A 14064-nucleotide genomic window follows, 5' to 3' on the forward strand; every position below is an offset into this window, starting at 1 on the left:
TCTACAGGTAAGGTTCTATAGTGAGACACTGTCTCAAACAGAAAGACAAAAAGGTAAGTTTATCTCTTTATCTGTACCTGCTTTAAGCTGCTGAGAAAAGTGTGAGTGCTTCCACTCTTTACTGTTGCCATAACCAATAACTGATGAAGTTGTTTTCAATCATTTACCTGCTGCTGGTTGTAGGGTTTCTCCAATAACCTCTGGAGACGTGAAGGACTCTGAGTGTGGAGAGTTTGGGGCTTCCATAGACCACTCCTCAGATACAACAGCCGTGGGAGCAACTGAGTCACAGGGAAGCATACCTAATATTTAAATATAAACAGTTTTTAAATGTAGTCATCAATAGCGAGGGAAAGACTTTTGACAGTTTAAATCACTGACAGGTGATGTCAAGAAGACACACACACACACACACACACACACACACACACACACCAAATAAAGCACTAAAAGCAGAGGTTTGCCAGGTGTGGTACCCCACACCTTTAATCCCAGCATTTGAGAGGCAGAGGTAGGGTTTGAGTTTGAGGCCATCCTGGTCTATAGAGCAAGTTCAAGGACAGCCAGGGCTATACAGAGAAACCCTGTCTCAAAAAACAACAAACAAACAAACATACAAAACAAAAAACTAGGAGGTTTTAAGGAAAGATCTGCTGGCATTTTCTGCTTAAGGTTAATTGTTGGTTTTTAAAGATTTACTTATTTACTTCATTTGGTATGTTTTTTTAGATATAGTGTCACTATAAAGCCCTGGATGATCTGGAACTCTCTATGTAGGTGCAGAGATCTGACTGTGGCTGCCTTGTGCAGGAATTAAAGATGTGTCCCAGAATATTGTCATCTTTAATTTATCAGTGAATGTGCATATCCATGTGTGTATACTTGTATACAGGCTCCTGCAGAAGGAAAAAGAGAGCATTAGATCCACAGGTGCTCTAGTTAACTTGCGGTTAGGAGCCTCCTCCTTCTGTGGGTGATGGGTTAAACTCTGGTCCTTTACTAAAACAGCAAGTGCCCTCAATACCTGAGCCCCTCTACAGCCTAGGTTTGAGATAAATTCTTACCAGGCATAATATAAACACTATATCCCAGTAGTATCAGGAACCAATATTTATTGGTTACTTTCAACTGGACTTCACAAAGATTTAGAATACAGAACAGCTAGCACTACCAATACCAACATCAATGAAATTATAGTAGATAGCACTATTGTGAGCCTTCATTCACCTACAAAAAAAAGATTAGAACCTGCCTTTTTGAAAATGCCTAATAAATTATTAGCAAGTTACATAATACAAGGATTATGCTCTTCCATGTCAGACACAATATGAGATTTAAGATCAGATGGTCCAAGCTATACCACTATTAAATTTCTTTCTTTGGGAGACAGAATCTCACTATGTTGTCTAGGTTAGCCTTAAACTGCTGAGTTCAGGTGATCTTCCTGTTAGCTTCCTCACTAGCTGGTACTACAGGCATATACCACCACATCCAGTAAGATTATTGCGATTTAGCTAGAGAGGAAAAAACAGGTAAACAGTACAGTATTAACTGCTTTAGGAATGTAAGAACTTTGAGAACTAGGTTATCACAGAAAGTTTCAGATTAGAAGCAGGAACAGAAAAAGAGGACAGTCAATATTAAGATTTAAGAGCCCTCTTAACATACAAAGCAAAATGACATCAACAAGACAAGAACTATGAGATCAATCTTATTCAAGTAGGTCTGACATATTCTAAAGGGCAAAGAGGACCATACAAAACATGGGAAAAGGGCCTAAAAAATATATCAAAGAAATTTAAAATTACATAAAGAATGTCTTTTTAGTATCTTCATCATGAAGATGAGAAGATAAGTACTCAAGGATTCACGATAATCAGTACAGTGAGCTATTAAAAACCAGCTACAAAATAAAACAGAAAGGCTAAGTAGGAGACTACTGGGGTGATCTAAATATGAAGAGACTTAACCTAGAAAAAAGCAAAGAAGTTATAAAAGAATACAAGACAGGACAGATTCTACAAGAAGCTGGAGGTACACACCTGCAATCCTAGCTACCAGCAAGGTTGCAGGATCATGAGTGTGAGCCCACCCCAGATAACACAGCAAGATTTTGTCTGAAAATAAATGGAATATTGTAGACTTCAAAGGAGAGGAAGAGAAAACAAAGTTGGAGGATGCTCAGAGCAACCAAAACATAAAGATGCGAACAAGACGAGGGTACTACTGCTTACTGGTAACTGTTGATTACAACGTATTCAATGCCATGCTATATATTTAACATAATTTTATTTGATCATCATAATTTCTCAAAAGTAGGAACTATTGCTGCCTCTGCTGCATATATTTAAAAGGTCAGCAGGAAGGGTTGCGGCCCAGTATGCATAGAGACCCGGCTCTGATTCCGTGCTTCACAGAGTCCTATGGCATTTATATGTAATCAGTACTTGGTAAGTGGAGGTAGAAAGAGTAAAAGAAGTTATCCTTTGTTACATAAGAAGTATGAGGGCAGTCTAGGATGCACGAGATCTCATTTTCAGACCATGAAAAGTGTGGACAAAGAATCTGACCATATTCTATTGAACTCAGGGTCTTGTGAGTAGCTCAAATGTGAATTCTCTAATTTGCCACTAGCGACCCTAGAAAGTCTTATCCTTTTTGTTTTTCACTTTAAGGTGCTATGGAATATGCTGTTTTAAAGTTATCTCTTAGTTCCATGAATATCTGCTGTGCTTGCGTTCATGTGCGTGCACATGTGTACATGCGTGTACATGCGTGCACATGCGCGCGTGCGCACAGACACACACACACTCACACACACACACACACAAAATCATGTTTCATAATTTTACATTAGTCTGGATGTGAAGGCCCGAATAACTGGGAGGTGGAGAAAAGAGAATTAGGAATTAAAGGCCATCCTTGGTTACAAAGCTAGAGCCACCCTAAGCAGATTTCTCATGTAGAACTTACATCAAAATTTTTTATTTTTCTCATAATCATTTGTCATTTATTATGTGGCATGTGAGTCAATAAACAGATATTAAATCTGGCATAATAAATCTAAACGAAGCCGTACCATAACTGTCTTCCAGAGGATCACTTTGCCCTATGAATGCTGAAGCATTTGTGGGGCCACTGGCGGCAAAGAGCAGATCCGCCAGGTCACCATCATGGTGCATCTTAAAGGGATCTAGAATGAAAACAGAATCAAAGACACATACACAGTGAATACTACTTACTGTGAATATTGACTTATTACATCTCTATTGCCAATAGTAAATTAAATAGCATGAATATATATGGCAAAAAAAAAAAACAATGAAAATTCACTAATTCATTTGTTATAATAAAATATAATCCACTGTTTTCTTAAAATTTTATTTTCTGGGGGCTGGAGAGATGGCTGTGAGGTGAAGAGCACTGGCTGTTCTTCCAGAGGTCCTGAGTTCAATTCCCAGCAACCACATGGTGGCTCACAGCCATCTATAGTGAGATCTGGTGCCCTCTTCTGTGCAAGTGTACAAGCAGATAGAACACTGCATAAAATAAATAAATAAACTGCTCTTCTAAGAAAGCCAACCAATATAAAACTTCACAAAAGAGCATTCAATACTCCTTTAAGACTCTAAAAAGTACAGAGAAAACTAAAATTTCAATATGCTAAGAGACATACTCTTAAGGCATTAAAACAAACAGAAAATAGTGGCTAAGGAAATAGCTTTGGCAGTTAAGTGCCAGCCATAAAAGCAGATCTAAACCTCAGTTAGATTCCCCCCATCCCACAAAAAAGTCTGGTATGGTGGCATATGCTTGTAATTTCCGTGCTGGAGATAGAGACACACAAAAATTAAAAACAAAATGACAAAATGATGTTGGACATGAAGCTATATCCCTGTAACCCCAACATCAATTTCAAGGCCAACGTAAGTCAGACAAAGAGCGCCTGTTTCAAAAAAGCAAACTGAACAAACTCGACTACAATGTTATCTGTAGAACAAGGTCAATTTTTTTTTTTTTTTACCTCATGTGGATATTGTAAAGAACACTGAATTTCAAATGCTCGCTGAGATCAGTATGGTGGTGAATGCTTTAACCCTAGAATTCCAGTCCAGCTTAACCAGGCTACATAGTGAGCTATGTAGCTATGTAGCTCACTGCTGGTTAGCTTTAAAAAAAAAAAAAAAAAAAGCTTGGGACTAGAAGACAACTTTAGCATGTCAGTTCTCCGGCATAAAAGGCATAAAATAAGCACCATTATTATTGCAGTAATTTCTTTGGAAAGAATTTGGGTGCTAAGGGAGTACTGAACCGTTAGTTTTTAGTGCACATGAATGTGATAAAATTTATTGGTGATTGGTTTTGAAAAGATAAAAAACTACCTCCCCCTGAGCGGGGAGCAGCCTTACCAGGCCACAGAGGAAGAAACTGCAGCCAGTTCTGATGAGACCTGATAGGCTAGGGTCAGAGTGCACTTAGGGAGGGGCATGGAAGGAGATGAGGGAGGGAGAGTGGGATTGGGAGGAGATGAGGAAGGGGGCTACAGCTGGGACACAAAGTGAATAAGATGTAATTAATAAACGAATGATTAAAAAAAAAACTAGAGGGAATTAAGTGCTTCTGGAGAATAATATATACAGCTGCGTTCGTTTTCCCAAGTAATCCCAGCACTTTGAAAGAGAACTGCCAGTGTGGATGACAGTGTAAACCCTATCTCAAACAAAAACAAAGAAAGATAAAGGTCCATTATGGAAATAATTATACTTTGGCCACACCTTACTGAGCTATTTTGAAGCTAAAATGCTTTATTTTAGTGGTACTTAGAGCCTTGACACCTATTCTCTCACACAGTCACAGACAGCCTGCACTTACCAGCCTGGTTAGTATCTAACGCTTCCTGGGGCTGGAAACAAAAGCCTGCATCTTCTGGCCAGTTCTGGGCGTTCTGATAATCCTGATAGGCCATTTTCTCTTCAAGAAAGTCAGTTGGAAATCCTTAAGATACAAACATAAAATAAATCACAAGATACCACTGTTTTCCAATCTAATAGCATTTACAAAATATTACAAACAGACCATCTAAAAACCATCTTTCAGGAAAAAACGAATTTTGTTTTCTGTTTTTCACTATGTCTTGGTTGGCCTTACACTCAAGAGATTAGCCTACTTCTGCCTCCTGGAGTGCTGAGGTTAGAGGTGTGGGCCACCAAACCCAGAAAAGGGGGGCAGGGTGGTTTTTTTTAAAGCTAGAAGGAAATGGAAAGGTACTCCATGGTCAAAAATGAAAGATTCAGTATCAAAAAGGTAATCCTTGGGTAGGCAAGACAGGCAAGTGGTAACTATACCTACTAGCAAGCCTGATGACCTAAGTTCCATCCTTAGGACCCAGATGATAAGAGGAGGAACCAAGTCCTGCAGGTTGTCAACTGACCCCCACAGGTGCACCATGCACTCGCTCACAAGACACAAACAGACACATACACGAAATCTAAGCAAATAAGGGCAATTCTCAAAGGAACCAATAGATAGAAGGCAATTATTGAATATAGGCTTTCTGGCTAAAGTCAAGTTTAGATTCAAGGCAAGTAAAATTTAAACTTACAAAAGTTTTGAAAGCTGTCTATTCCATAATCTATACAGATTTTTTAAAAAGTATAAGCGAAAGAATTTTGGTAAGTTCAAGGTCCGAAGTTAGTATTAAGTTTATCAACTCACTTTGATACTGAGCACACACTTAAGACAAAGGCTCTACCCCAGGGCCTCTGTCATAAAATAAAGCACCTGACATAAAAACAAGCACCAAGTATTGATACTCAGAGAAAAGCTCAGAAGAGAAAACAAAACAAAAATTCCTGTTAAGAGTCAACTGGCAGCCGGCCACGGTGGCACACACCTTTAATTCCAGCGCTTGGGAAGCAAAAGGCAGGTGGATCTAGGACAGCAGGGTTTACAAACTGAGTTCCAGGTCAGTTGGAGCTATGTGAAGACTTTAGGGAGGGGACTGAGACAACTGTGTAGCCTTCACTGTGTAGCCTTTGGCTGGGTGGGATGTGGGTCTATATGCAGACAACTTTAACCTTGGACTTGCAGTGATCCTGTCTCTGCCCTGCACTTCTCAAATGGCAGCCTTTTCTTTCTCTTTCTTCTTTCGTTTTTTTTTTTTTTTTTTTTTTAAAGAATGAGTGTTTTGCCTGCATGTGCCACATATGTGCCTGGTCAGAAGAGGGCATCAGACCCCTGGAGCTGCAGTTATAGGACAACATGTGGTTTCTGCGAGCCACATCCAGGACTGCTGGAGGGCAACCTTATTCCTAACCACTGAGCGTCCATTTCTATAGCCCACACAGTTTTTCAGCATGGAACACAGAGGCACTTCATTTACATCATCTATAAAAATTTTCAGATAGAGCAAAAACCTAAAAACAAGAATTACAATTATTAAAAACTTGCAAAATAGCCAGAGTTTAACCTCAGAGCACAAGGTTTTCCATACCCATGATGGAAGGAAAAGAACAGGCTTCACAAAGTTGTCTTCAGTTCTCATGTTCTCTCTCTCTCTCTCTCTCTCTCTCTCTCTCTCTCTCTCTCATAATAGGTTTTCTCTGATGACAAAATGAGCCAATTCAAGTCAAATTAAAGCATAAAGGCAGGTTGATTGGGTGCAGCTCTCCAGTGAGTTCACTGCTCCCAAGACATGTGGCCAGGGAAGTCACCATGGGGAGGGAGACAGAGAGGAGGAGGAAGAGAAAAAGAGAAAGAGCATGTGCAGGCAGGAAGAGAGAAAATACAGAGAGAGGGAGGGAGCCAGATGTCTGGATTAGCCCAGCTCCTGGCTGGCAAGCTCAGGGTAGAGGGCAGGGTACACCAGCAGGGTATGCCAGACATGCCCTGTGACAGGTAGGACTGAGGGTGCTAGGAGAACCTGGAAGCCAGGTCCACTTTGGCATGTTAAAGATGCACCTCAGCCGTTTGTCCAGGGTCTGAAATCCAGCACGTGCACACGCACACATACACACACCCCTCCACAGTACACCCCCACTCACGCAATAATAATAAATGAAACACAATTACTAATCTAACAACGGAAGATTGCTTGTAGCTAAGAACCTGTTCTTCCTCTTTATGTGTAGGTATGGTTTGTTGCTGCTTTAATCAAGGATTAAATTACTTTTTTTCTTGGACACTAAACACAGCGCTGATCTTGGTGGCGCATGCCTATAATCCCAGCATTTGGGGAGGCTGAGGCAGGCAGATCTCTGTGAGTTCAAGGCCAGCCTGGTCTACAAAGTCCGGGGCAGCCAAGGCTACTCAGGGAAACCCTGTCTCGAGAAAACAACAACAAAACCCAAAACAAAACAAAAACTTGTAAAATGCAACAGGAGAAATCTCTGTGGTCTCCAGGTTATGGGAAGATACGTTGAAGCAGCAACAAAAGCACTATCCAGAGAGAGCTGATAGCCGGGCAGAGCAGCACGCAACTGTAATTCCAGCACATCTTATAAGCATAGAGGCAGGAGGATCAGGAAGGCCAGACTGAGCTAAATCAGACAGACAGACAGACAGACACTGCTAGTTTTCAAAGATAGCATACTAAGAAAACAAAAAGAAGTCAAAGGTTGAGAGAAAACACTTGAAAATTATAAATCTAGATGGTGCACACCTGTTACCTAGGCATTCTCTAGGAATTTCAGACAGGGGGATTATGAATTCCAGGCCAGTCTCGGCTACACGGTGAGTTTAAAGCCAGATTGAAGTACTTGAGGCCCCATCTCAAAGACATGGACACACACTTAGACACACACAAGAAGGCACACACACACACAAACGAGCTGGAACTTGGCATGTAAGCTGCTGAGCTAAGTTTGCACCTCAGAAACCACATAGAAGCTGAACTTAGTAGTACACAGGTCTGGGGTCCCAGAGCTCCCGACAGAGAGACTAAAGGTAGAGATCGCCCGGACTCAAACACGGTAACAGGTGAGGACTCACCCCTGACACTGTCTTCTGACCTCCACATGTATATTCGTATACCCATGACCCCACATGTGCACACACGAACACAAGACTTAAGAGATCATAAATCTGATAAAGGACTGACATGCAGAAAAGGTTAAAAGTCAATTATAACTCAATTTAATAACGGAAATCCCAATAAAATATATACAATGGATATTATTACAAATAAGAAAGAAGTTCAGTATTATTAGTCCTTAGGGAAATGCAATAGGAATAAGAATGAGGAGCTACACTATCAAATATTAAAAAGTCTATAATCAGGATGTTTTTAATAAAAAATGAAAATCCCATCCGATCTGACTCAGGAGCCAGATGATGGGGTAAAAACCTGCTAGCTCAGAGAGGCAGAGAAAGCACCCAGCTGACCTTCCTTCTCAGCCTATGTCCAGATGCAAAAAGCCCAAAAGGCTCACTAGCTTAGCCCGGAAGGAAAAGGCCAAAAACCCAAGTCCAAAGGCTTGCTCCATATGGAGAGCAACAGAAACAAAAAAAATCTGGGCACAGTGGTCTTTTCTGAGACTGATAGTCCAACCAAGGACCATTCATGGAGATAACCTAGAACCCCATAGTAGCCCATAGTAATGGGAACAGGGACTGTCTCTGACATGAACTCAGTGGCTGGCTCTTTGATTACTCTCGAAAACTTACCAGGCTACAGAGGAAGACAATGCAGCCACTCCTGATGAGACCTGCTAGACTAGGATCAGAAGGAAGGGGAGGAAGACCTCACCTATCAGTGGACTGAAGGAGTGCCATGGGAAGAGTAGAGGGAAGAAAGGTGGGGTTAGGAGGGGAGGAGGGAGGGAGCTACAGGTGGGATAACAAAGTGAATAAACTGTAATAAAAAGAAAGAAAAAAATGTTGAAAAAAAAGCCCCCCCCCAACCAGAGAGCTAAAACTCAAAGAGCTAGAGAGCTAAAAGTCCTTTCTACACAATGTCTTAAACACCCTCAACCCAAAGTCTCTCCCACTCCTTAATCCCTGTCAACTGGTTTCTTACTCTGCCTCTTGACCTAGGGTTAAAGTTATGTTTGTACTCCAGCTGGGTCACACAGACCTGGAAGGCCTTTGCATGCTCTACATTCTCTATGCTAGGGTATAAAGGAATGGTGTGGCGCTTGTCTAGTAGGCACAAGGCCCTACGTTTAATCCCAAGCACTGGTGGAGGAAGGGGAGTGCAGGCTGGAGAGGTGGCTCGGGAGTTAAAAGCAAGAAGATATAAATTTGGTTCCTAGCACCCATGCTGGGTGTGGCTCAGGACCAACCAGAACCTCCAGTTCTGAGGTATCTTATATATCGGGCCTCTGTGGGCACCTGTACTCACATGCAAACACTTAATACCAGCACTCAGGAGGCAGAGGCAGGCAGATCTGTGTGAGTTCAAGGCCAGCCTGGTCTATCTACCAAATTCCAGGCCAGCCAGGGCTACCTAGTGAGACCTTGTCTCAATAAATAAATAAATTTTTAAAAATTAAAGGCTGGGATCACTAAGGCTGGCAACACCAGAAGATTTTATTGATTTGGGAAACTTGGAAACTTCCTGTTAAGAATGAAAAATGGGCTGGGTGGTAGAGGCACATGCCTTTGATCTCAATACTCTGGGAAGCAGAGGCATATCTCTGTGAGTTCCAGGACAGGCGGCCTGTCTTTAAAAAAATAAAAAATAAATAAATAAACAACCATATAAAATGGTACAGGGAAATTTGGGAACACTTGATGGTTTCCTTTTGTTGATTTCAACATTTATTTGAACATGTCTGACTGAGAGAGAATTTGAGTGTTTTTGTGGAGGTCAGAGGACAACTTGCAGGAGTCTGTTCTTGTACCATGTGGATCCTGAGTATTGAACTCAATATCAAGTTTGGCAGCAAGCGCCTTTACCTACTGAAAAATCTTGCCAGACTTTTTGTTTCTACGGACTTACTTACATCAGATACTTGGTATCAGTAACTGACATTTTTCATTTATAGTAATGATTTAAAGGTTCTGCTGTGTAACTCGGAATTTCCTTCCTTTTCAAATACAGCCAAATCGTACTCTACTGTGTGACTGCCTCACACTTTCATCCATTCCTTAGGTAAGGTTTGATTGCTTCCATGTTTTGCCTACTATAAATAATTTATGAGCACATAAATCTTACAGTTTTAGATAGATTCTAGAAGAAGAATTGCAGTCACATAACAATTTCATGTGGAACCTTCTGAGGAGCTATGAAATCTTTCTAAAATGGCCAAACAGTAATTCCAACAATACATAACTGGCTTTATTTTCACCATGTCTTTGTCCGAGCCTATCTTATTTTAGTTCTCCTAGATCTGGCTGTGGTACAAAGTATTATGTTCTTTTAAAACTGCAAGGAATTCCCAAGCCACTTGGGTGGCTACAACCACTAGTAACTACAGTTCCTGGGGAATCAAAAACCTCTGGCCTCCTGAACACACTCTGAAACACATGAACTCATCAGCACACAAACACACAAGCACTTAAAAGTAAATTCATTTTTCTTTCTTTTCTCTCTCTCCTCTTAGCACTTTTCCTTTGTTGTCTAGATCTGCACCTCCCAATAAACAAACAAATCATGTTAAGCACCTTTAGTACAGAAACAATGGGTTTTGTTGTGACAATTTTTGTACGTCCACAGCATACTTTAGTTACACTTATTCATCCTATCACCTCCTGTACCCTCCTATTCCAACTTACTTCCGTGTTTATTTATTTTTCCTAGAAGACTACAATACAATATAGAAAGCATGTAGTGATTTTTGGGGCCTGGCTTATATTACTTGTTTGTTTTATTTACATGATTATTTCTAGTTCCACCCATTTCCTGCAAACATGATTTCATTGTTTCTCATGGCTGTGTGTGTGTTACACTTTCTTTACTCACTCATTTGTCAATTACCTAGGCTGATTCCATATCATGCCTACTATGAATTGAATTGTCATAAATATATGTCTCTAGGTATCTCTACTGGATGCTAACAGATTATACATATTTCCTGGTTTTATCAGCCATTTATATCAGCATTTCTATAAGGCTGATTAAACACATGAGAAAATGCATAATTAATCACACACTCACACTTCGGTTGTTCAGGTTTGGTGAGAGGAGACTCTACCTATTTAGTTACCTGTCTACCCCCTAATGCCTCCTTCCCTTGTCCACATGCCAATGCCAAGACTTGTGCCTCAGAATTTCCAAAGAGCACCTCATGGCTCTGGTGTGCCTTGTCTCTTCTTTCTTTCAACATTCACTAGCACTATGAAACAATTTGGTCCCTAATTAACTAGTTTCATATTGGCCTTTAAAACAGTTCTCAGTTCATATGTGTTAGTATACACATTTATTACTCTCATTAAAAACCTAAAACAGGGTGATGGAGAGATAGCTCAGAGGTTAAGAACACTCGCTATTCTAGAGGTCCTGAGTTCAATTCCCAGAAACCACATGATGGTTCCCAACCATCTATAATGAGATCTGGTGCTCTCGTCTGGCATTATATACAGAATAAACAAATTAATCTTTAAAAAATAAAAGAACCTAAAACAGGGGGATGGAGAGATGGACTGGAGTGTTAGCTTGTCAAATAACTTAAAGCCCAGGGTTCTGAGACCACCACCCCCCAAAACACCTCTAACAACTGTGCTTTTACAACTTTCACTTTTTTCATAATATCAAAATATAATTATCATAATATTTTCATGATATCAAAACTACTGTTTTGATATTATAATAACTTACTTACTATAAGTTACTTACAATAAGTAACTTATAGTAAGTAAGTTACTATCAAAATTGCCAAAAGGAATTTGGCTGGGCATGGGGGTGAACACTAATCCTAGCACTGGGAAAGAAGATCTCGGAGTTGTTGAGGGCAGAGAATTCTAGAACAGCCAGAAACAGTAAGACTCCATCACAAAGGGGGGCGAATATGGCTGTTTTTCTAGACTGAATGTTTTATGCTAATGCATTCACACTATACACCAAACTTCTTGGAAAGTGGTCTGCATTTGGAATGAAAATTGTATTTTCAGAAATCATTTCTACAACTCTTTAGAATGTAAATCCAAAGAAATTAAAGAGCAGCTTCTCATGGATACAATGAACACATTTACTTCTTGATCTCTGGAAAGAAACTCGAGCTGTAAATCAAAGACGTGGGTATCTCTGCTCACTCTCTGGAGAGGGCAATTCAAGTGTAGTTGGTAGCAGTCTTTCCAGAAGGAAGCTGCAGCACAGCTCCAAGCAGCTCTCAGGAGCCTCATTCACACAGGCAGCCAGCCACTAGTATCAATTTTTAATGAGTAGCTTTAACAGAAACTCACTCCCACATCTTCAACAGTGCTGCTGACCTAGATTTTGTTCTTAAAACTCAGCTAAGGAGGCAAACTCCCCTGCAGGAGCAATGGCATTTGGACTAAATTTAACTTTTTCTTTTCTTTTTTCAAGACAGCATCTTACTCTAGTAAGTCCTGGCTAGCCTCAAACTCTTAACAAAACCCCTGCCTTAAGACCCCTGAATATTGGTTGGGATTATAGATGTGAGCCATCTTGTGTAGCTTTTGGGTTTTGTTTTGTTTTTATAGTATAATTGTAATCTACTCAGAGCCTATTTTAGTAGAAGAATGGAAAGTAAACTATAAACAATAATTCAACTTACATGAGGAAATAGAAATGACCTTATCCCCATCATTAGTCACCCTTAGAAACCTCTGCGAGAAGTAAGGCATATACCCAGCATACACCGTGGATTTTAATATAGTAGCGTATAAAACTTCACTGATCTGGTTTTCTATACATATTATAAATAACCTTTAAGAAATTACTACTTGTCAAGCTTTCATAACAAATCAAAGAATATACAGTTAGTTACCTAGAGAAAAAAATGCAATATTCCATCTCCCAAGCATTTACGTGTGAAATAGATTTCCTTCATGTACTTCAACCCAAACACCCATTTATGACAGACTGAATGCAGTACCTACTGTATATGTTACCTGGCACCTAACTGGTGTTCAAAAAATGGTGCTAAACAAGTAATTACAAGCAGTTGGAATTTGCAGGGGAAAATGTTCACCTAGAGATAATACTGACTGGCATTCTTTAACTGCTAAGCCACCTCTCCAGCCAGTTGCATCGTGTAGCATTTTCTTGTCTGTCTGTCTTTCTCTCTTTTTCTTCTTCCTCTTCTTCTCTTCTTCTTCTCTTCTTCTTCTTCTCTTCACCCTCTTCTTCTCCCTCTTCTTCTCCTTTCTTCTTCTTCTTCTTCTTCTTCTTCTTCTTCTTCTTCTTCTTCTTCTTCTTCTCTCTCTCTCTCTCTCATTTTGGCAGTATCTCACATACCCCATGGATTTAAACCATGTACCCAAAAATGACTTTGAACTTCTGATAGCCCTTTTCCAAGAGCTGGAATTACAGACATGTCATCATGGCAAGCTTACATGATGCTAGGGGGAAAAAATCTGGCCTCCTACATGCTAGGCTAGCATTCTACTGCTACTTTCCTGGCCTTTTTTACAGGTTTTTCTTAGCTATACAATGTACTGATTAAGAGTCTCCTCATTAAAAATAAAAAAACTCTGTGTCTACTAAATTTTCATTTCTGTTGAAATGAAACTATTACAGTTGTGTATAATTTAACTTCTCTACACATACAACACAAGAGGATTTACATTAAGCTAAGCCAAACCATTAAATAAATTAAATCTACCAGGTAATAGGGCGTTAGACATAGGAGAATAAAAACTAATTACAATCAGGTCAGAAAAACAGGCCTAATAAGCCAGAACTAACATCGCTGACATGATATACAGCCATCCTAATTGGAGGAAAATAGAAATCAGCTCTTTTCTTTTTTCAGACAAAACAGGAATTAAAATATTTCCTTAGTGAACCAGTAATTCATAATGAACCCCATTTCTATTTTTACATTCCATTAAGCAGGTTATATGTTATGCATTAAGTATTGAAGTTAGGAAAGATTTGGTATAAAGTCAAAAATCTTATTTATACAGAGTCCTAATCAAAATTCATCTATGGTAACCAAG

At 39.8% G+C, this 14064-nt stretch overlaps 1 protein-coding gene across 14 annotated transcripts in view; it reads right to left on the reverse strand.

Moving 5' to 3' along the window:
- Window positions 1-14064, reverse strand: part of LOC110565770 (microtubule-associated protein 4) — a 136331-nt gene that overhangs the window by 47647 nt on the left and 74620 nt on the right. For all 14 annotated transcript variants that reach the window (XM_021663555.2, XM_021663531.2, XM_060385219.1 and 11 more), the window contains 3 exons: window positions 4873-4995; window positions 3080-3193; window positions 168-302 (listed from right to left, as the gene is read on the reverse strand). In XM_021663555.2, coding sequence (XP_021519230.2) covers window positions 168-302; window positions 3080-3193; window positions 4873-4995 — 372 coding nt within the window. The remainder of the gene's footprint in view (window positions 1-167; window positions 303-3079; window positions 3194-4872; window positions 4996-14064) is intronic.

This window comes from Meriones unguiculatus, chromosome 6 (genome assembly GCF_030254825.1).
Source record: "Meriones unguiculatus strain TT.TT164.6M chromosome 6, Bangor_MerUng_6.1, whole genome shotgun sequence".
NCBI lineage: Eukaryota > Metazoa > Chordata > Mammalia > Rodentia > Muridae > Meriones > Meriones unguiculatus.